The following is a 23,618-nucleotide window of genomic DNA, read 5'->3' as shown; positions in this document are numbered from 1 at the left end:
TTCTTTTACGACTACTACTGCAAACGTCTGTATGCCTCCAGAGTGTAATTGAAGCATGTGTTCAGCAGCAATGTTTCATTTATAATGTGACATGTTTGCCCTTAATCAAAGGAAATTAATTGCTTCACACAGTCAGGATTTTGCAGAAAATAATAGATTGATTGTGTATTAATTATTCCCCGCCCCCGTAGATCAATCTAAGCCCCTTTAAAAAGAAAAAACCGGACAATTCATTGCTTCTAAGATCCTTTTTGGAAACCTGTTGTCCCTATAAAATTATTAACACGAGGATGTGCATTATATTTGAATCATCAGTATCGACATGATAATCTTACGGTGCCAACAAGGAGTGGCCAAAGGTGTCGTTTATGCCACGCCAGACGCCACTCCTTTTCCCTCACTCGCAGCGGGTGGAGGACCACCGTCCTCCCTCGCTACTCACCCACCAACCCACCCACTCCCTCCCTACTCACCCACCAACCCACCCACTCCCTCCCTCCCTGCCTGCCTGCCTCACTCAGTCAGTCAGCGGCTGGGATGCAGCCCTGCAGAGGGACTCTAACCGGCCACAGCGGCGGAAGCTGACGAACGAGCGGACTTGAACCGAAACCGTACTAGTTGGACTCAAAAGTGGCGGAGAGCTCGTCTACTATTTCGGGAATGGACGTGGGTACCCGCTGAGCAGCTTCTCGGACTTCTCTGGTAATTTTCTCGGCTTGAGGGTGGACGCGACGGAAGCGACGGTGGAGGCGACGGAGGTCCGCTCAAGGAGCCGAGGAGCCCGGCGAAGGGAGGCGGACCGTACCCGCTGCTTTCCCGGTGAGTCGAAGCACTTTTTTGTGTGTGTATATGTTGCGAAACTGTTTCATCCAAATCGAGTAAAAAGGAAAAATTAACGATCGCGTCATGATAATAATTATTTTTATTTTTTTTACCTGCTGCTCCTGTCTGGAGTTAATGAACTTGCTCGTTATCGAATGAAAGATGGAAATGTGAATTGCTTTGAAAAGCTTGGATACACAACCGATCGTTTTCCACTTGCATCAACACATCGGAACACTTACGTGCACAATGAGAGTGGCTTGGGTGTGCAATTAATGCAGATGAGTTCGCGCAAGAGTGCTCAGGATTTTTTTTTTTTTTTGCAGGTGTTCTTGTAGTCCAACCAGTATGCAATTTGATGGCTTCTTAATTTTGCAGTGTTGCCTTGTAGTGCTATTGTTTGGGTTCCATGTTAGAGGCAGTTAGTTTTAAAGGGCACAGAATTTTTATTTTTATTTTTTTTAACCAGCAGTATTCTTTATTCCCCAGACATTTTATACCGGCCGTCATCAGGCTTGGTAGCTATGAGTAAAGTCAACCAAGACCAACAACTCGGGGAGGGTGGGGGAACCAAATTAATTATGTGCTACCAGGAAATCCTCCTTCAGCTACCATGTGGTTTTTCTTTATGTATAATGCAACGCCACCCAGACGTGCAAGAAAGTAAAAGATTAAAGACTCTTGAACGTTGTAGACCAGGAAGCTGGCCCAAACATGAAGCGGAATTAATTCGACAGCGGGGGCCTCGTCGGAAAGTCCGATCTCTTAACCTGTCTTTGTTGGATGACGTTATCAGGTCAAGGGGAAATAAAAAAAAAAGCTCACGACAGACTGCCCTTGATTTGGTTTTGAGTGTGAAGCTGCACAACTGCTCAGTGCACGGTCAGAGCCACACATTTCGTGTGATGTAGCTTCCCCAAAGAAATCCGAAAAATAGTACTGCAAGTACCTGATGCGCAGGAATGATCACGCGTGCTGGCAAATTGCACAAGCCTGACCTCCGCTCTCCACGGCGCACACGCAGCAGGTGCATCATTTCAGCGTGACTAGTGACCCTCCCGCCTGCTCAAATGAGACAAATATCGACGTGAGTCCTCTAGCGAACCGAATACGGCGACGAAAGCTGTGCCACGTGCATGAAAACATATTGCGGCAAAGAGAGCGAGCGATCCCACTGAAGGGTTGGGGAAGGAAGCGTCTCGCCAAGACAATGGCACCCGAGGGGGTCCGCTTGTCACTGACAAATCTGAGTGGAAACAGACATAAAAGTCCCCCGACCCAACAAGCCAACACGTCCCCGAAGCTTGTCATCGACTTAGATGATGGCAAGGCGGTGATAAATTGTCACGCTCAACCTCCGAGGCAGCGGGGGGGGGGGGGGGGTCTCAAACTTACTTTACGCCATTTTCAGAAATATTTAGCTTTCTAATTGCTACCATAACGTAACATCAGCGCAGCTTCAGGAATCCGGTGAGCCGCGATTGGTTGTGACTTGGCAACTGTGATGTCATATTCAGTCGACAGCAAGTGGCAAAATGGCCGCCCCCTGGGGTCGCTGATGTAGTGGTAATGAAAAGAAAAGAAAAAAAAAAAGGCTGCCCCCTGAGATGGGGAAAAATGAGAAAAGAAGATTTGGCATCAAGCTTTCAGGGTGTTCCATGGAGGAAATGTCTCCTGCATAAGAGAACCCAACAGCTTGAGATCCGTCGTTCTAAATGAATGAATGATAAATGATGACATCTGTAAACACGGTAATTAACTTTCTACAATTTGACATGACTGACATTTGTTGGCTCAAAGACCACGTTTCATAACTATTAATAACAAGACATGTCTGTCGGCCTCACTCGTATTTCTACTGTCGCGAGGTTCCCCTAAGTGCCTGAGCGACAGACATCCCCTCCAGGATTAATCTGACATCATAATTGGTATGATTGGCGAAACGGCTGACGTTCAGCACCCTCCCCTCCCCTGTCAGCCTCAGCGACGACTCCAATGCGAGCAGACAATCCTAAAGGCGACGCCGCTGTTGACGTGCTGCGGCCCGCAAGACAAAAATAGGGTGGGATAATTGTACAAGTAAAAAGAACTAGTAGTCTCGGTGCTTGGTATCGGCACGAATGACCACTCAAGATCTGAGGGCTTGAAAAAAAAGTGGTATCGGACTTCTGTATTTTTTTAGTTTACGTGTCCTTGTGGCACATGTAGTTCAAGTTGAAATCAAGTCGAGTCTTTCCCATATTTTAGTCCCAAGTCCAAAATAATCATATGACTGGCACGCCTCACCCTCTTCTCCGTAGTTTTATATTCCACCAGCCCTCCCTGAGAAACGACCACTCGAAATAAGATGGCAACCGTTATAGTTTAAGATGGAGCGACTTGTCTGAACAAGCAAGCATCCAGAACCGAATCAAATCGAAGTCCAAAACAAGCAAACGAATGGAGCTGTGCGTCCCATCAGTTTCCGTTAGCATTGCAGAGTGTACGGTGACTCGCCAAAAAACAGATTGCAGCATACACGTTACTTACTCAAGGCAAAGAGTTTGCCATGAATTGAGCGAGCGGCAGCTGGAGGAAAGACCTCTTGTTGAAAAACATGAACAGGGAGTCGGCCATTTTGTTTTTGAAGTGGCTATTTTGGGCAAATTCCAAGACCGCTACTTTAACGGAATTTTTTTTTTTATATGGTGGAGTACTAAGGTTGAGTTGATTTGAGTCATGGCTGGATCGATGTTGGCTTCATTAGGCCCATGTGCAAATGAAATTGTGTACCTGTTATGAATATGTGCGAAAGTCAACCTAATTAACACTCGTGACACGACAGCACCAGGAAGTCACAAGTCGGCCTTATGGTGAGACCTCACACTCGATTCTTTATTATTCTTTATTTTTCTCGTCTGTAAAGCTGGAACAAGGGTGTCGGGGTGTGCCCATGCGTCAGGCAGCTTCATTACCGCTAATTAAGCCGTTCTTTCATCAGTTTCCCCTTGTGCTGCCTCATCCAGTCATCTGCAAAAAACTTGATTCCTTTTGTTGTCTGCGGCAGGAAGTTGAAAGTTGGTCGTAATGAACAGTTTCAGTCCAGATCGGTCGATTCACGGCTCGAGTCTTCCAGCCTCCCTCGGGATTCAACAAAGAGAAAACACGGAGAACGTGTGTAGCGTACTCGGTCATTTGGGCTTTTGATGGAATACGTGTCAAATTATCCCAAATTAATTGGTGATCAACAACAACAAAAAATAGAGTAAGAAAAAAAAAATCTTCCTGAAGGCTTCAAATTATCCCAAATTAATTGGTGGTAAAAAAAAAAAAAAAATAGAGTAAAAAAAAAAAAAACGTCTCCTAGAAGGCTGGCTGACTGTATGGGCGGCCATGTTGACGCTTTCTGTTTTGAATTCATCATATTATATATATTTTCATATATTTATGTATATGTATATACTTTTTTTTTAATCAGGCAGATGCCAGATTAGAGAGATGAAGGTGTTTTGTGGTAGTCAGGGTCTAAAAGGCAAAATATGCAGCCTGGCTGATAGTCGCAAACCCAAACATTAGCGCAAACGAGTCTGATAGCTTTTGACATCTGAAGGCGGCTGGAACGTGATTCCTGGACGTCCTACACAATGGAGTGTGTGGAAATGAGATAAAAAAGAATATAGATGTGTATTGAGGGATGACTTGCAAATTGCTTGCTTAAACCTGAGCTGAACTTGTCGCGACATCTTTCTGCTTTTTGCCTTTGGCGGACTGCTTTAGGGGACAGGCGGGTCACATTCACGCATGTGTGTGTGTATTTTTTTACAGCGCAAACCTGTGATGTTGGCATCCTTGCTGTTGGCAGGAGGGTGATTTTTGCACATCCCGACTTCCAGATTGCTCACCTTTTTTTTTTTTTTGTATTAACCCTTCCCTCACATCTTGAAAGTTTCAACTATTGATCTTTGAGTCTGCCAGAGAAAGAATTCCAAAGAGTGTTTCTTACCTTTATTGTCTGTGATCTGAGTCAACAACCAGTACATTGACACATCAGCACAAATCTTTTTCCAATTTATCCTGCCAATATTTCGGACTATATAATTGCATACATTTTTATTTCAGAGCGAAAACCCCTTTTGAGGAGCAAATAAAATGTGCTCAAGTTGCTGCTGCAGTGCTGAGATGTTGACTGTCAAGGTCTTCAGAGTGCATTGAAAAACGAGAAGCATTTTATGGGGTCTTCTATAATGTCAGAGAACTTCTCTGTTGGCGTGAAGGGAAAATAACCTGACCGGTTACTATGATGCTAATTTGCCGTCCACGTCTGATGCGCCTTGCGAGCTGGAACAAGTTCTTGGTGACATCACAAAGCCGTTTCCAAAGACCAGCCTATTATATTAATATTTTCCTGAAATCCATTTTCACTCACTGCAACTTCTCCCTCTCACTTCTCGAGTGAAACAGACGCAAAGAATCTCGGAAAGTCCGCCTTGGCCCTCCGATCAGATGCCGTAGCGAATAATAACACCGTTTTTGTTTATAATTCTCATCTCAATTGATGACTTCCCCGGGATCGGCAGCTCCACGTCCTCAGCTCGCTTCCTGTGGCGTCTCGCCCTCCGACAGCCGTTGGATTTATTCCGCCCCGGCCGGCCGGGGGAGCGTAACTCCTTGAATATATTTTGGATATGCGATGGCAGACCCCCGGTGGAGGGATGAGTGATTTAATAACACCCCCCACCACCTCTCAGTGTCATTCCGGTGACAATGAACCCTGCGCACAGTATGAGTCCGATCCATAAAAGTACATTTATTTAGCCCAAGCGTGTACGGCGGCAGATCTAACACGTAATGCTAAGCAACGCGTCCTCCAGATATTAGGCCGATGCGAGGCTCCATTAAACATTGAGATGAAACGCGAGCGGCGAGGCGACGGGCTGGAAATGTGGGAAAAGAAAGCAGCTTTATAGCCATCTGAACTTGCGCTTGTTAGCTAGCGCATTTTTAATCAGGTATTTTTAAACACATAGTCGTCACGTTTGAGCAGCTATCTGTGGGCTAATTTGAAGATAACCTAGCTTAGCTGTCCATGTGGATTTTATAGTGATGGATGACGTTCCATAGCTCTTGAATTGGAGCTCATTAATTGTGTGTTCAGTGCCCACAGAACAGCAAGTACGATAAAAAAGAGTTTTGATTCTAAAAAGCATCGGGACATGGAGCTAATCTCCCGTTCAATCATACTTCATTATATCATCAAGTTCCCATTGTTTGCTTCTATTGTAGGCCGGCTATCACGTCACCGTGTGAATTTAAAAGCTTGCGTTGGCTCTCCGGTTCACCCGTTGGTCATTCTCACCGAGCACAATGTCGCTTTCATGCATAAGTGGGCATGTTAACCAGGCTGACCCGAGGTGTAGGAATCTAGCGCGGAGCCTTGAGACATAGCCGCATAACACATAGCTCATTAAAGGCCAATTTCTTGACGGACCCTTTGAGATGCGGTTTAAACACTGGATGTCACGTCGCTTTGTAATATGAAAAAGAAAAACTAAAAGGGAAAGTAACTCAGTAGAGCTACATAATGTTAGCAAAACTGTGGTAGCATATTTTTACAGCAAAAATGTCATGCTAGCTAGCGCTTGCTAATGACAACATGCAGCATGTCACCCCTTCATGTCTGGACTGCAACTAAACGAACCATCGTGAGATTCAACGATTAATCGGCACCTAATTAGCACATTAATTGATAAAAGCACATTTGGTTTAAAAAACTTATTACTTTTATTTTTTGATTCTGATTCAAAAAACGTCTCGTACATCAGGTGTTTGACACATTTACATTAAGGCTTACGTATTTTTCCATGTTTCCAATTCATAGCTATTTCAGATAGATAATTCCTCCACTTTGTGAACCTAACTCTTAATTGATCAATATTACTAAATATTGATTAAACCATCTTGTTAGTTCAATAATATGGCTGTTTCTTTTGCTAAAGAGTATTCTCACACTTGTGTCAATCACAATGTTTTAATAGTAATTTTCAATTCCACTGTCCCTTTTCTTCGGGCTTCCAATATCTGCCTGAAACCAAACATGAATTTCAACGCGGCCCGACTGTTTTTAAATCAAAAAGATTGCGCCATCAAATAAAGCAAGTCTCCTCTTCTTTTCTCGCTGCCTTTCGAGAGTCATTAAGTCGCCGCTATTGGATTGTTAATGGATTCTGGAAAAGGCTGATTACAGCGCGAGTAACGGGCCTTCATAATAAGGCAAATGTGTTTATATGCGGCACGGGCCGGGTAAAAGCTTCCTGTACTCTGCATTGGCGTGACATCACTCCAATGTTTTATCATCACGTACTGTTGTTTGCGTACGTGGAGATGCATTAATTTACTTTTTTTTTTAAGAGTTTCAGACAAAGGAGGTAAACAGCATCACGGAGAAGCTTGTACATATTTTCCTAGCACGTTTATTACTTGTAAAACGTGTTTGATCATGCCAGTCGACGTCGTTTTCAGCTATGGGGAACATTTTCAACGCTTTGCCAGATTATTATTATAAATCTAGCTATTATTCTATTCTATTCTCTGTCTCTCTCCCCCTCTCCTTTTAGCTATAATCTATGACTAGTGCTCTCTTATTAGAGCGCAACCGATTAATCGGACAATATTAGGGCAAAAATCGGCAGATTCCCCCCCCCCTCATTTTTTTCTTTTTTACCACGAATACATTGCAACATAAGACAAAAATAATACCATTCAAAGATCCTTCCCCAACTCCGCAATGAAAACAATTGGCATAAAAATTGGACGATTCTCCTCTGTTGGAAAGTTCAACAAATAATAACGAAATGTAAGACAGCCAACTGTTCTGCATGTAATCAACATTTTCTGAATTTATTAATAAAGTGTACTGTCTGCGTTCTCCGTCCATTCCACCCGTTCCATTCTACTTGAGTGACTCCTTGTTATTCAGACTCTCCGTCACAATGAAGAAAAACGGCATGCATAAATGTTCAAGCATGGTTAGACTATTCCCCAGCAATTTTTCTTTCCCTCTAAGGATGAACAGTATTTGCATTTTGAGGCAAAATAAATGAAATGCAAGAAGAGTTTCTTTGCATGTCGCCTCTGTGATTTGTAGAAGGACACATTGCTGTGGTGCCATAATACGTCAGCGCTAATGACAAGTTGTCTCATACGGAATTGTGCCTTCATGGGAAAATTGCAGCTCTCACCATTTGGATATTCTTTCCCCCCAGAGAGTGTTTTTTGACATATTGTGTATATGCGCCGTGCTCCCCCGGGGGAGAGAAAATGGCGCCTTATTTAAAGTAACAAAAAAAAAAAAGTAGTTCTTCCTGAAAGATCAGGTTTTTATGAATCTTTCAAAGCCTAATAGCATAATTGGTCAGTTTTCAATATTTTTATTTTATTTTTATTATTTTTTTTAGTTTCAGGCACTGCTGAATAATTACACACGAATCAGGTAAAAAACTGTTTTTGTTACGCTCCATCTATTAAATTTGACTATTTTGTCGATTAATTGCATGGATTTGAATGCATTGGATTTTTTTTATATATATATATTTTTTTACATTTTTTTTTATTGTGTTATTTGTTTATTTATTATTTATTCATCACTCTTATTTATTCATTGTTTGTGCCTTCTTCTTTTTTTGTGTTGTTTACTTGTATGTATATTGTGTACTATGTCTTGTCACCGTGGGATAGTGGGAACGTTATTTCGATTTCTTTGTGTGTCTTGGCATGTGAAGAAATTGACAATAAAGCAGACTTTGACTTTGATGTTGGACCTCATGGGCCCATGTAGGCAGTTCTTCCAATCCACGTAAAATTAGGTGGACATGTCGAAAATAGCAAGAACCACTAAAAAAAGTTTCGAGAAACCATCCTGAACTTTTTTGTTTTGAAGCGGCCATTATGAGCAAATTCCGAGGCATGAGCTTTGACCACCTGCTACTTGGGAATTGAAATTAATGAGCCCTGGAATTGTGACGCTTTTATGCTTTTGCCGTCTGTCTGATGTGGGCAAAAATGAGCGATCATTTTGAAGATTTTTCAAACCCGTGTCCGTTTGATGCATCTAAACCCGTCTCAGGACCTTTAGGGGCGCCTGGGGTGCCACGCGTGTGATCTGCGGGTGTCGTGACGGCCGAGACGATAATTGCCCGCGCTGCGCTCCTCCTTTGGTAATTGTCTTTTGATTGAGGTCAGCGGGACAATTAAAAGCATTGAGGGGTGAAAAAACGGCGAGGAGAGAGCCCAGACGCCCGACGTCGGCGACAGGGATGAGCGCCGGGGATAATTGTGCGCGGGAGCCGGCCTCAAATGTCAGCTTAATGATCATATGGACGTTTTGAATTTTTTTTTTTGTAAGATAGCCACACTCCGCCATTTGGTGACTTGGGCGCGATCTCGCTCGCAGCGGGAACAAAATCTGCTCGCGGAATTTGATGTCGCGTGACGCAGCTTTGCATAATCGTCAAGACAGACAAAGCTGGAGAAATGTGAAATTCTGCGGGAGAGATTTTGCACATTTGACGACAGCGGCGGTTTTCGGTGACGTTTTCATGCGCCTCGATGCGGCGTGGGTGTGCGTACAAAGAAGGGATTTGCGGCTTGCTGATTAAATGTCATGTTATTCAGATCGGAACATTTTTTTTTTCAAAATGGATATTTTCAATTATTTCAGCCAAATATTCTGTCTTTTTGGTTCTGTTTGTTTGTAATTGAGTCTTATTATTAAATATTTTGTGGAGGGAGGCCAATGTGAAATCACAAAATATTGTTTTGCCTTTTTGTGTCTCACGGGGTTCACAAAACCAACCAAAAAAAAGAGACAAACCCCCCAAAAATCTTCATAAAATGCTGATAATGATTCTTAATCTGTCTCCAGTGCATGGAACTTCTTGACAACGCATTTTCAGCCACGTGATCCGTCCATCGGGACAAAAAACAAACATCATCGTCAACGTGGGAGCGTCATTTCTCACAATTGCCGAGGTCGCAACAAAGCCGAGCAGCCGGGAATGCAATTTGTCGTATTCGCTTTGAGGCCCATTAGAGCAATCATTGTGATCTCCTCCCCCTCCCCTCATTGTTTTGCCCAAACGGGTCAGTGGTTTCAACACTGCTGACACCGTGAAGACACAGAGGCAGAAAATCACCTTTAAAAAAAAAAAAAAAAAAATCATTAATCTGCTTGAGCATTCACGCTATGTAAGAGTCGAGGTGTGAACAATTCTGCGTTGATTGACAGCGCCTTTTACTCCTGCATACGACGCTCGGCACTGATCTTCCACCAGCGCCAAGGAGGCTGGCGGGCACACTAACGAGCGCAGCGCTTGTCCGCTCGCCTTTGATTTATTACACAGCCACAGAGCGTCACCTCGGCCTTCGCCCTTCTCCTTCCAATTTTTTGGGACACAACTGGATCAAACGGGCTTTTTTTTTTCCCCCGACTGAATGGACGGTTGAGCATCGGGAAGAAGCGACAAGCCGACGCTCGAAGATGTGGGCCGCGTTCTCGGGTTCCTCGTGACGTCACAGTAGTGGATTTCCATCAATCCAGATTCTGTTGTGTCATCGCATTTCATTCATTAATTAGCAGCTATGTTCATGCCCACCACAGCGCAAACGCCCCTTTCCACAAAAATATGTCCGAATGTGATCTGGCTTGTTTTTTTCTTTTCCCTTTTGTTCCCTTGTTACCCAATTTGTTTGAAACTTTGAATTCAAGCTATATACCCGAGCTTTCGGTGTATTGTTGCGCTGCTGGCGGCCAATAATGATTCATCCAGTGTGTGTATACGGCGAGGCAACACTTGCAGCAGGGTGGACAAAACAATTGCAGTAATTTCAGGGCTACTATCCTTTCTCCGCGTGATTGCGATCAAAACATCCGAGGCAGAAGTAGAGCAGTGCGGCACAGGGGGAAAGAAAACAGGGAGGGAGGGAGGACAGGCAGACGAGTTGAAGCGAGATCTCTGCTTCCATAAATGATAAATGCGGGACAACTCCCGCTGGATGTGGACATGCTTGCCTCAACCTTCGGCGTTCTCTTAACGATCCCAATCACCATGCGAGGGAGGAGAGAGCCCGGGAACGAGGAGAGAGCCCGGGAGCGAGGATCCCCGTTGCACCTCAGTAGAGATAAACACACACCGTGACACAGGTGATTGACGAAAAAGGTCAGCGCTGTTTGGGAAACAATACCTGATCTTGTCTACCTCTGTCAAACATAGTTGAGTTTTTTTGGGGGGGTGGGAGTACACAAGAAATTGCTCGGAGCCAGCTGGTTGCTTTTTTGACAAAACTGCTTTTCACGCCATTCCATTTCCGGGGTACAGTCCACATGCATCGGGGGCCCAAATTGAGACGGCGACTCACCTCAAGTGGTCAACCTATTGGTGATCCTTGGGGTAGGCCTCCACTCAACTGCATAATGTATCGTGTTGTGATGCCGAGGCACCGGAGCGCAAAATGGCCACCCGGGTGTCGGAACGCTTGAAACTTGTTTACGTTAGAGTGCTGCTTTCACGGCGCCGACGGTCGTCTGGAATCTGAGCTGCTAAATTTCAAGACGATCAAGTCGGGGTGCGAAAGTGATGTCTGATGATATTGCACATCTGCGCTTATGGTTAACCACGTCGTCGTGTCGTTTGCGTGCAGGTGCAGCTTTAATGAAGAAGACCAGTTGCTGACCTTCTCACCGAAGGGACCCTCCTTAACAAGTATGGGGTCACCATGGAAACCATTTCTCATCCTCTCAGTCATCAGTGGCCTTTCAGGTGAGACAGGCTCGCAGAATAATCTCCTTTGAGACGGAAAGTGCCGTATGTTTTTTTTTTTTTTTTTTTTAACGCTGGGAGGATGGTATGCAAATGCAGGTGGGGGGGCAGTCTTCATGCGAGCAAAAAAAAAAAAAATGCATTTGCATGTATATGTGAAGGAAATATAATTGCAGTCATACGGTTTTTCATCTTTATTGAAGGATTAGGAATATTTGATGTCAGTATCCATAGCAATGCTTCAAAAATGCAGAAGAAAAGTTGATTTGTGTTGCTCAATGAAAAAATACACATTTTCTATATTGATATATATTCCAGCCACGGGTCTTTGGAACATGATTGGTCGACATGATTGGTGACTGAAAGCTGTCGAGCTGCTTTTTACTTTTAGCCTCAGCGCTACATGCAACAAAAAAAAAATCAATGCATTTTGCCTTAAGGTAGCAACATTGAGAACAAATGTGAGACAAACAATGAAGTCACACACTCTTTAGTGTGTGTGTGTATGTGTGTGTGTGTGTTTACTTATTAAAGAGCCGCCTGCCCCAGGACGCATTGATCCATCTCGCTCCCGGCCGCCTCACACGAATCGGACGGAGAAAAATAAAATCCTGGATCATTGTTGTCACTTTCAAATGCCATTGTCAGAAGTCGTGGGACAATTTCCCGAAAGTGTTTTTTTTCCCCCTCATACTTGCATACCACCCGTTGTAGCCCGTTGAGTCTCACATTGAATCATTTTGAACAGATTCAATTTTTCAATTTCGATTCCCTGAGTCATGACTTCAATTTTTATTCAAGGCTTTTTTTGGGTGAACATTTTTTTTTACAGCTGTTCCTCGACTTGCATTATATAGGAGTCACTCATAAAATACTGCCTTATTTATGTTCAACTTTATCAGAATATTAAGAAAAAACAGTAAACCTCATTTTTGGGAAATGACAATTCTTTGAAAATTTGTCTTTGTTAGCCAACTTTGACAAGTGACCACAAACCTCCCGTGGCCTTTACAGCATGGCCACACATTAGTTTGACATATTTAATTGCCATTCGGATTGTCCTTGGAACAAAACAAAAAATCTTTTTTAAGGACTCCCCGGGCCCCCAAAATGCGGAGCACCCCTGCCCGGCCAAACGGGAAAGCGGCGCCTTTTGCGCCGAGTTTAGCAGCGACAGCTGTCACAAAGGCTCCATAGGCTTGAGCGTGCCGCTTCAGACGGCCCCGGGGGTGTGATTGTACCTTTTATGCACCGCCATACTTCCGACATGACTGCCGTCGTAATGGATTATTGCCCCATTGTTCTCGTGGAACATTCCAAAATATCCCCACTTTGGAGGACGCCTGCGCCTCTCTTCTTTCCATCCCGAATTATAATTTGACTCTGTCGCTTGGCTATCCGCTCCTTGTTCGCCCACGTTTCTCCAGACGAGCGTACGGCGGCGGGTTTTTTAACGCGCCTCGCTCATGTTTACAAAGTGGCAGCAGCATCGGGGCCAGTTTGCTCTCTGGCCCGATGCCGATTGAAGCGGGAAGCATAATTGGGCTGTCCCTCGGAGGTGTCTACATTTCAAAGAAGTGGCTTCCAGGGAATAGAGACGCCTCGCGCCGCACAGCTGATGCGCGACGCCACTTTGGCCAAGGGCGAAGGTGTCACTCGCCGCAAATACGCTTTGGGAAAATTGATGGATTTTGACGTAGTACATGTGAAAGCATGATGGACTCTGATCTGCAGATGCGCTTGCGCTATTGAATGAAATCCCCCTAAAAAATCTCTCGTTAGTCTTTGCCTGTTGTTGTTTTGCTTTTTATCCACAGCGTCATCATTAATATTTTCTTCTTACATTATTTCCTTTCGCTTTTGTAACGGCCCGCATTAGATTATTCTCGCCGTGTCACGCTTCATCTGAGGCATAGAATAAAGAATCGGTTGCCATTTCCCACACCTTGGGTTCTATTTTTGGTGGCGCCACCAGGGGATAGTGGCCTTCCTCCAACTGGCAGGAGGACCCTTGTACTCACAACTTCAGCCCAGTAAATAAAATCGGCTTTGGATTCGGAATCTAACATTTTTGGGTGGGTGTCTGTGTGTGGATGCCAGCGCCGGTTAAAACATTTTCATGAGCCGCACAGCTTTCAGCTGGAGCCGGAAGCATGAAGCAGGTGTTGCCATCTTTGTCCACCATGTCGAAAACAAATTCGACATTAAAAGCCTATGTTATCTCCAGTCAGTTTATTAAAACAGAGTAGGAGTGACTATTTTCATAGTTTCTGTCTTTTTGCCCGAGGGATTACTACAACAAAGAAAGCGTGATCCGCCCTCGTCTTCTCTGTCAAAAGATGTTTGCCTTATCATTTCATTTAATGTAAATTCCCAGCTGTGTGTTTTGCTCGGCCCGGCCCGGCCTCCAAATAAAGCTCCGTCAAGCTAGCGGGGCAACCTTTAAGCGAGCGTGAGGATTGAGTCAAAAAAGATTTCAACAGCCGAGGAGCCCAGATGAAAATGATTCATGGCCGGCAACTCTATGGAGGATATTTCACTGAATAAATGTACTCCAGCCTAATCAGCTTCAGTCAATAGATTCTCCCCCGTGAAGGTCTTCATTAATCTCACGCTCCGTCGACTAATCATTCTCATCTGCTCGGGCTCCCGCCAGCTTCTTACGTACTTACTGTACGTAATTCCCATTAATTCTTTGCTCCCGAGTCTGGAGCCGCCACCTAGTCGCTAATCTTGTCCGTAGGTTTCCCCCCCCCTGACGTGCCGTTTTAGCCTCATCTCTCGCCATGGTGGCTAATTTGCATGCCTGGCTTGGATGGATGGATGGATGGATGGATGGATGGATGGATGGATGGAAATTAGTCACAACGTAATATATGTTCCTTTAGCCTTGCTAACGTTGTCATTTGCCTAGCAAAAAATGCTAAATGCGCTAATGTCTCGCTAACCTTGTTGTTAGCCTAGCTAAACAATGCTAAATGCGCTAATGTTAACTGAAGTAAAGTACCAAGAAATTTCTGTTTAAAAAAAAAGTAGCAGATATATGGTCATCAGATTTATATTGCTCAAAAAGATGTTATCACGAAGGCGGCGTTATCAAGACCTTTCGTCAACAATGGGCACAAATTGAATTCGGTGCGTCCTTTTACATCGCCATCAGCATTTTTCCACTTTGCCGCCGCTTCTGAAAGGTACGGATCGACAAAGGGTCGACAAAGGGTCGTCGCTTTTATCAGATGAAGGTAACAGTTTTCACAAGAGTAAGAGGGTGGACGTGAGCTTTAATAGCGCAACAAAAGAGGGTGTTCTTTTTTTTTTTTCTGCTATGATGTATTTGTCAGGATTTAGCTTTAGCCCACCCTGACGTTCTTGACGCGAATAAATCAAATGACCTTTTGCCGCTTGCTCTTTCACGGAACACAATGCTTACACAATAGGCGACAATCTAATCCGTGCTTGACGCCAAAGCGTCAATGTAAGAGCAAACGGTCTACAATTACAAAAGCTAAGTGATGCAATTTACCAAAGCGCTTTGCTGGTCGGGGATACTGCGGTTTGTAAGACATTTGTCTCTGGAGCTGTTTGATGCTCTTTTTAGGAAATCCAGTCAAAAAGTCGTCAAGTCGATTGGAGATAAAAGTTTGATATAGCGTTTTCCAGATTTACTATAGCACAAAGTATTCATTTCTTAATTGTTGATGTTATTTTCTTCAGTTAAAATTATTTGGTTGTGTTTTTTTGTGTTTTTTTTTCATTATTTGTCGATTGTTTTTTTTTTAATTAAACGACCGATTGTTGAAGTTATTTTCTTCAGTTCTGATTTGTTAAAATTATTTAACTGATTAATCTTTGTTAATATTTGAGAGATTAACTTTCTTATCCCTTATTTGGCCGATTAATTGTTTATTGGAATTTTATCTTGCCAAATATCGAAAACGGCATCTGTCTCAGAAAATAATATCGGTCACATTTCTTGCTCTGAACGAGCTAATTTTCTTGTCCACGTGAAGTCTCTTTGGTGTAATACACGGACGGCAGTAATCACACGCTCTGTTTTGTTCTTAGCCCAGGCTTACCCGAGAGTCTCGAGATTACTACTTGGCTTGTGTTGCGTTCTAATCACATCCCACTCCACCTCCTCACACAACTCTGACTGCGGCCCAACTCGGAATGTTTTGCGTGTATCTCGCGGCGTTCCGTGTTCCGCCGCTCATCGGCACCATCTGTGACTTTCCAGCTTAGGTCATTTATTCTTGTTATATTCATAGTGACAAAATAACACGTTTGGCGCTCTTCCACTCGGGATTGAATTTCATTGCCGTCTCGAAACAAGCGCCAAAAGGTTTAAATTGTGAAAAAGGTGTCGCTTATCATTCATTTAAGGATAACGATGTGGCGGCATATGTTGAGCGTAAAACCTTGTTTGAATTTGTAACTATTTAATCCTCTTTTTATTCTTTTGTTGCACTTTTAATTTTTTTATTAATTATCTTTTTATGATTTTATTTATTTATTTTATTTCTTATTTTTATTAATTTTATCGGGTTTTTCTTGGTGGCAGACTTGGCGTGGGCGTCGCGGCCCATCTCGTACGCCGCCGTGCTCCGCATGAAAACCGAGAGCTCGTCGTCGCTGTCCAACCCCCGCGGACGAAACCGGCAGCAGTACGGCGGCGGGCTGGCGGCGCCGCCCGACTGGCCCGTCTTCGCCGGTCACCCTCATCCGGCGCTCAGTCTCCTTGGCTCTCAGGAGGACTACCGGAGTGAAGGTACGCCTTTCAAAAAAGTTTGTAACTGCCTTTAAATATTGTTATTGTAATTATGTTCAGTAGATTGTCACGTATGAAACGCGCGGTTAAATAACGTCGTTATGATGGCGAGCCGGCGCAAAAACAAAATTCCCGTCTTGCGAGCATCCTTCATTGCATCTTCCAAGTTGGCACCACCGCCACCATCTTCAACTTCACGAGCTGCCCGCCGAGATCCGGATTTGAATCCCGCTCATCCATCACAGCCGGCGCTCAGGCTGCCGTCGCTTGTCAGCGCCACAACCGCCCGGATGACTAATATCTTGGTCGGGATCGGTCCGAGCAGGGGCCGGAAGCACTCTGTCATAAATCTCCCCGTCTGCCGTCGTAATTCATTTAGCGCGGCCCGTAATGACACATCGATCCATTAATGCCGAATTAATGGCATCCTACTCATTGCGTCTGGAGCGCTTAATTAACGGAAATGTCAAGTGGCTGCATAAAAGCGGACGGAAGTCTCCGATAATGTCCTCTCCTCGTGAACCCCCCCACCCCCCTCTGCTCTTTTGACCACCGTGCTTTTTTCGCCCCGCCGTCATGTACCTTTTAACGGCGTCTGGTGAGTGACAGACGACCACGACGTTCAACTTCAAATGAGTCACACGTCTTCTGGTGAGACCAATTAAGGTCCTTGTCAAGGAATTGTGCGGACCGGTCATTTATTGGCTCTCACCGGATCGTTTAAGTGTCCCTATTGGAGTGTCTGCTTAGTTTTAATTTTAGATACAGGTCTCTAAAGCAAAAAAAAAAAAAAAAAAAAGATTCTCTGAGCTTGTTTCAAGGGTTGGTTATCATCAATAAATAGCTGTCAGTCTGCCAGCGACGATTTGCAGGAGGCCCGTTTTTCCAGGCGGACAAATAAAAAGCCGTGTCTGTTTTCTGTTGATTCTGCAAACAGATCAGCGGAAGGAGGGTGAAAATAAAAAACAAACAAAAAAATCAGACACTTTTTTTAAATGCAAACACGGCCGTCTCGAGCGGCTGCTTCGTCACCGGATGCTCTTTAATTCCAAATGCGGAATGTGCTCGGAATGGCAAAACCAAACATTTTATGCATCTCGAGGGGGAAGTAAAGTTGTGCCGAGGCATCTATTCGCCGCCGCATACTGCAGCCCACCCAAGTAGAAGAACATCACGGGTCGGTAGAAAACCTCAAGCGGTTTTTCATTGGATTTGAGTTCCAATCGATGGTGCGCCACTAACAATCATGTCCTGCAGACTTGGGAATTACTTGACCAGTCAGAAGGAAGACGTGCTTTTTCCGCTTTGGGCTCCATTTTCTCTCGCCAGGTGCCGTGACAGAAATGTTGTTCAAAATCGTACTCGTCTTAATGTGTGTACTTCCGTCTTGTCTACATAGAGAGCGAAGAATTCGGGCCCGTTTTCATCCAGGAGCCCGACGACGTGATTTTCCCATTGGACGGCGGCGGCGGTGGTGACAACAAAGTGATGCTGCACTGCGAGGCGCGAGGGAACCCACCGCCCGCGTACAGGTCATCGCAATTTTCTGCCTCGTTGTCAGAAGGCACGCTGCGGACACCAACTTGTGCTTTCACCCGCAGCTGGTACGTCAACGGCACGCAAGTGGACACCGGGGCGGATTTGCGCTACAGGCTGGCCGAGGGCAACTTGATCATCGCCAACGTCAGCAAGAAAGCCGACTTCGGGACGTACCAGTGCCGCGCCCGGAACAACTTTGGCACCGTTCTGAGTCGGGATGCTCATCTACAATTTGCATGTGAGTAAAAAAACAAAACCCAAAGAGTCTGTTTTTACGAGCAAAGACCATAACGACCTCATTGGTGAGCCTGGAGGGTGTGTTGGACTTGCGGGAGGAGAGAGCGAAGAAACAAATGGCTCAATTAGCCTGGAACTATGTGCACAGAGGGGAAAGAAAGAAGAGGAGGCAAGTGAGGTCTTTTCTTAAAAAGCCATTTCTTCTTCAGGCCAAAAGAGCATTTGGCGCTTTCATTGGACCAAATAGCTTTTAGTGCACTGTGCAGAAATGTGGCAATCACGTTTGGGTCATATTCTGGAATACGTGCAAAGAACTTTGCTGACATTATTTTCCTTTTATGTGGGGACGGACTATTTGTACAAGAACTTGTTATAAAGTTGCGTTTTCACAGTGAAAGGCAACATTTGACGAGCGCTGCCTGGTTTTTGTCTTTGCCAAAATTCCAGACTCCATAACTTCCGCTAGCAACCCAGGCTAAATCTGGCTCCTCCCAAGACATACAAAGATCTTCTTACCATCTGAGTTGTATTTATTAAGCTCCTCTTCCCAAATATCTATATTTTTCACAAATTCAGCAGCCAATGTAGCAAAGTACACTTTCCAATTCTTCGGCAGTGGAAGAGAAGCGTGACCTTCTCAGAAGGAACGCCTCAACTGCTCCACGCGGGTTACGGCGGGTCGAGTCTAGCTAGCAGAATTTTTGCTGGGTCAGGTAAAGGCTGCGCGGCACCTCTCAAGTGACGGCTCACCGGCCAAGCGGCAGCCGGAGGGCGCCGGGAACGCTTCAGTCACGCTGCCTGCAAAAAGATGTTCTGCTCTCAGCCTTTTTTTTTTTTTTTTTTTTTGTCGGAGCTCCCAGTCGCACTTGGGCTGCTTTGAAGGCACTCAACTCAGCCCCAGCTTTCCTCCATCTGCGTATTGAGGCCGTATGTTTGTCTCAATCACCTTCGAGTGAATTGAAAGATTATTTACTTTATGTCAATGGTGCCAGACTGGGTCTGTTTTTTTTTTTTTTTTTTTTTTTTTTTTTGTAAATGACAAGTGGTGATTAGCTCGGAGCCGTGGGAGTTGCAATCCACTCAGGAATGCGGCTATCAGTCAGAAACGACCGCTTACGTTAATGCTTTCTGATTGAAGCCCGCCGAAGCTAATTAGCATCAAGCACCTGCTGCTATTTGCCGCCAGTTGCGTCACGGCCATTTTAAACATTCATGCGGACATATGTTGACTTGTAATGTCGGACGAGTTCTTAACGACCGCGCCATGGTTGCTGCATTATTAAAAAAAAAAAAAAAAGTCATGAATATTGATTGGTTCATAACTCGTTTGCAGATGCCCCCATCGCCTTCTGCAAACTAGTTCTGAAAATGGATCGAGAGGGATTTTTCTTTTTTTTTTATACGTCTCACACAGTGGAGGAACTGGAACACGTGGATTGCTTCTTTTTCCACCGTCACCAGTGATTATTGATCATCGATTAATCGAATAATGTCTTGTCTTCGCCAGCGTTTTTGAAATTGATAATTGCGTCGGGGCTTCAGCTTCAACTCTCAATCTGCTTTCATGACAAATTGCTGAAATCAAAGAAAATCTACCGTCGAGGGGCTAAAATCCGATGATTTGGGCCATTTTAATGGTTCTAAACGATTAATCGATATTAAAGTAATTTTTGACAAATTTTAATTTTGATACCCTTAATTTCATCTTCAAACCGCTGAATAAATGAATTTTCCCGATTCATTGACTTTCATCCCTCACAGCTTCCACTTTGCTGCAACTCGGTTTTCCCGCTGCTCGTAATACGTTGTAGTGAAATGACGATCGTGCGTTTTCCACTGTGCAATATCGAAGTGCAAAACCCAATCGTGGAAAACGTTTGTTTCATATGCAAATGTAGCGCCGGTCATTAAGGCTACTTACAATGCGTCTTTATGCCAGGTAACACAGACCGGTTTTTGCCGAGGCCCGAATAACAAAAATGCATCGCCCGCAGATGTTTTCCCATTGCAGTGATTGGATATTCCGAGCTACAATGCTTCTGCTTCTGACGGCCGCGTTATCGTGCTCTGCCAGTGGGAGACCCGCTCCCATTCAGGTCCATTCAATATTCATTAAATTAGGACCGGACCGACTCCACAGCATGTGGGCTATTTATAGCGGCGTGCACCCCATCTGGTCTTGCAAGTGCAGCAGTTGTGTTGTAGCCTTGTAATTACCGCGCTTGTATATTACCGTATACTGTTGATCACGCCGCTGACGCGCACTAACCTTTACGATCGCAAGACGACCTCATTCCGGTCATATCGCCACCTTCTTAGTCCATTAAAGCCCCGATGAGCAATAAACGGGGATTTACGCGTGGCTTTCCGAGACGAGCAGAGTTGACAGCCGCTCGTCTATCAAGCGCGACGACGGCGACGGGTCGTTAGCGCCTCCGATCGATACTCGTCGCGCGGAGCAAATGAGGCATGATTACGGGGGATCAAGCGTCTCTAGGTCGGAGACGGCAAGCGGCCAGATGAGCGCCGAGAAGCCACACGCGGAGTTTAGTCCGACGCTGGGAAATCAACGGGAGGTAAAGAGGAGAAGACCTTCCGTCGCTTGATTGAAGCTTTGCGGCGCCGCAAGGGCAAGCTCGTGTCATCGCCGCACCGATGACATCTTCGTGTCCTTTATTGTTTGTGGGTGTGCTTTCTGCAACATTACACCGTACGGTTAAAAGATGATTCTCAACCTTTTATCCGAGTTTGACATGGAGAATCTCATCGCACACCATTAAACAAACACAATTGTTCTGCCTGTCACGGGCATAGACAGATGAACAAATATTTTTAGTAAATAAATCGTTTTTAGGTTATCGTTTTTTAATACTCTATTCCTAGTAAATCACAATACCCAAGAATTTTGTGATTGCACAATCCAATGACGACGGCTGCTGCGACAGATGGACGGACACTCGTTAATGACGCTCTTTGTTTGTGTGTTGCAGACATCGGAGAGTTTAGCGCAAAAACCAGGGGCGGCGTCTCGGTGCGTGAAGGCCAAGGTGTGGTGCTCATGTGCACGCCGCCGCCGCATTCTCCAGGTAAGAGAGTCGCTTGATTTACTGGAACTTGGCCTCGGCCGTCATTTAACACTACAAATATTGAACAAAAAACTACCAGCGGGGTACTTTAGTTTCATTCCAGTTTTGGAGGGGATGAGGTCCTCTTTTCCCCACGGCTCAGCTTCCCTCGCAGCGGCCTATCCGAGCATGCGGCAGAACCCGGCATCCCGGGGAGGCAATTTGCAGGATCATTAGCAACGAAAGGCAACATCGCTCGGTGTGTAAAAGCATATCTGGCTCGACCCGTCCTCTAATGCACGCTCTTGTCAGTGAGAGTGACTCACTCAGATACGTCGGTCCAGTGGGAGTGCTTGCAGAGTACTCTTCAGCCCCCGTTCGCACTTCCAGAAGCAATTTTTTTTTGACACCATCCAGCGAGGCTTACCGAATAATGACGTTCTCTAAAAAGGTGTCGCCAAAGTTTTTTTTTTTGCACCACATTTCATGTAAAGCAATATTTTCTGCGCAACACATCCTGTTAAACGTCAGACCTTCAAAATAAAAGCATGTAGTATATGTATATATGTATAATATTATTTTTTTATAATTTATAAATACATTTTATTTGACTCGTTTTTCTATCTTTCAGACCGAGCTGACCACTAAAATATTTTTTGTTCCACATCTCTCTGTTAGACCCGCTATCACGTGGCTCACCGAGCGGCGCGCTTTGTCAGTGCACCATTAGAGCCTTTTCTATGAACGGAGCTGTTTCTTTTTAGAGCGGTCAGAGCATAACAACAGGAGACGGCAGCGGCAGGACGTCCTCAGTGATTTTTCTGTCCAGCCGGATTGGTTACAGACACGGGGCTCATATCACATGAGATGGATCAATGCAGATTTGATTTTGCCACTACTACTAATTCAAGTGAGCGAACCACAAAGGATCTCAGCCCGTGTAAACAAACCATTGCCCATTCTATTGGATGTAAAGCTTGCATGTCTGGTATGGTGACAAAAAAAGCCTTCAATTAGGTCAGCTTGGCGGATTTACGGCGATATTGATCAGAGACGATGGCAAAATGACCTTGCATTATGGTGGCGACGAGACTTTTATTGCACTTTCAGCAGGAAGATTTACTAACCAAGCAGAAATAAGTGCGCACGCGCGTGGGAGAGGTGGTGTGCACGTGTGTAAACCGACGGGCTAATCCCTCCCTCCATCCCTTTATCAAATAGTCCGTTTAGCCGATTAAAACGCCACCTTGTTAAGCTTCAAGCATCGAATTGAGTTCAAGTGTCTCCAGATGCGATCGACGCTGACACGGCACTTTATTCATTTTGAAATATGTTTCACTTTGAATCGCCGACGCGCACCTCTCGCTCTCGAGTGGTGACCCATAACGCATCCAAATTGCTGACTTTTGTTTTCTCGCCCTTTTAAGTCTATTTAAGTGTATTTGATTATGATTTCAAGTAAATGAATTCACAGCACAGGCAGTTTTTTAAAGAACATTTTGAATGTAAAAAATAATAAGCAATGCAAACATGGCCGCAACCAAACCTGAATTTGTATGTTGCCATTTCCACAGAGTTATAATCCAACTCTTGATTATACAAGATAAGCCGCGTTTTTATTCGACTATCCCCTGGAAAAGCTTTGCGATGTATCACAAGTCCGTCTTATCTCATATAGAAAGTTCGAGAGCATTGTTGGTTTCGGTAAACGTTCAAGCATTCACATTCCCCGGAGGTGCGATGCTCCTGGAAGCGTTTCTGATATTGTTGTTTGCACTTCCTTCTTTGCGAGTTTGAGACCATTTTTGATAACTAAGGCTCAACCAAGCCTCAGAGTGAGCAATTGGACGTTTTGGGGTATTCCCGCCGGGCCGGGCTGCAATATACATATATAATATATATTTTTATAGAAGCAGGATATGGAATAAAACATGGGTCTGTGGCTATTGTGTGGCAGAGATCATCTACAGTTGGGTGTTCAACGAGTTCCCGTCCTTCGTGGCCGAGGACAGCCGCCGCTTCATCTCGCAGATGACGGGCAACCTTTACGTGTCCAAGGTGCAGCCTTCGGACGTGGGCAGCTACATCTGCCTGCTCAAGAACACGGCCACCAATGCCCGCGTGCTCAGCCCGCCCACGCCGCTCACGCTCAGGACAGACGGTGAGACCTTTGATCGTCGATATTATATTATGACAGAAATAAATGCAATTAAAAAATATATATATATAAAATAAAAATGTAAAATACAATAAAATAAAAATATGTCGAAATAAATACCTGTACAAAAATAAATATAGCTCGCTATAATGTGAATTACACATACTAAAATAGCATCTGTAATAAACAAAAAGTACATTTGTTCTGGACAGAAATATCACTATTTTATCCAACTT

At 44.6% G+C, this 23,618-nt stretch overlaps 1 protein-coding gene across 2 annotated transcripts in view; it reads left to right on the top strand.

Annotated features, from left to right (window-relative positions):
• The first annotated feature begins 511 nt into the window (after positions 1-511).
• Positions 512-23,618, top strand: part of cntn5 (contactin 5) — a 46,349-nt gene continuing 23,242 nt past the window's right edge. For both annotated transcript variants that reach the window (XM_037267980.1, XM_037267979.1), the window contains exons 1-7: positions 512-819; positions 11,497-11,615; positions 16,177-16,383; positions 17,783-17,915; positions 17,985-18,160; positions 21,150-21,245; positions 23,182-23,385. In XM_037267980.1, the coding sequence (XP_037123875.1) occupies positions 11,561-11,615; positions 16,177-16,383; positions 17,783-17,915; positions 17,985-18,160; positions 21,150-21,245; positions 23,182-23,385 (871 nt within the window). In that variant the 5' untranslated portion in view covers positions 512-819; positions 11,497-11,560. The remainder of the gene's footprint in view (positions 820-11,496; positions 11,616-16,176; positions 16,384-17,782; positions 17,916-17,984; positions 18,161-21,149; positions 21,246-23,181; positions 23,386-23,618) is intronic.

This window comes from Syngnathus acus, chromosome 13 (assembly GCF_901709675.1).
Source record: "Syngnathus acus chromosome 13, fSynAcu1.2, whole genome shotgun sequence".
Classification (NCBI taxonomy): domain Eukaryota; kingdom Metazoa; phylum Chordata; class Actinopteri; order Syngnathiformes; family Syngnathidae; genus Syngnathus; species Syngnathus acus.
This window is presented reverse-complemented; position numbering and strand designations above follow the sequence as displayed.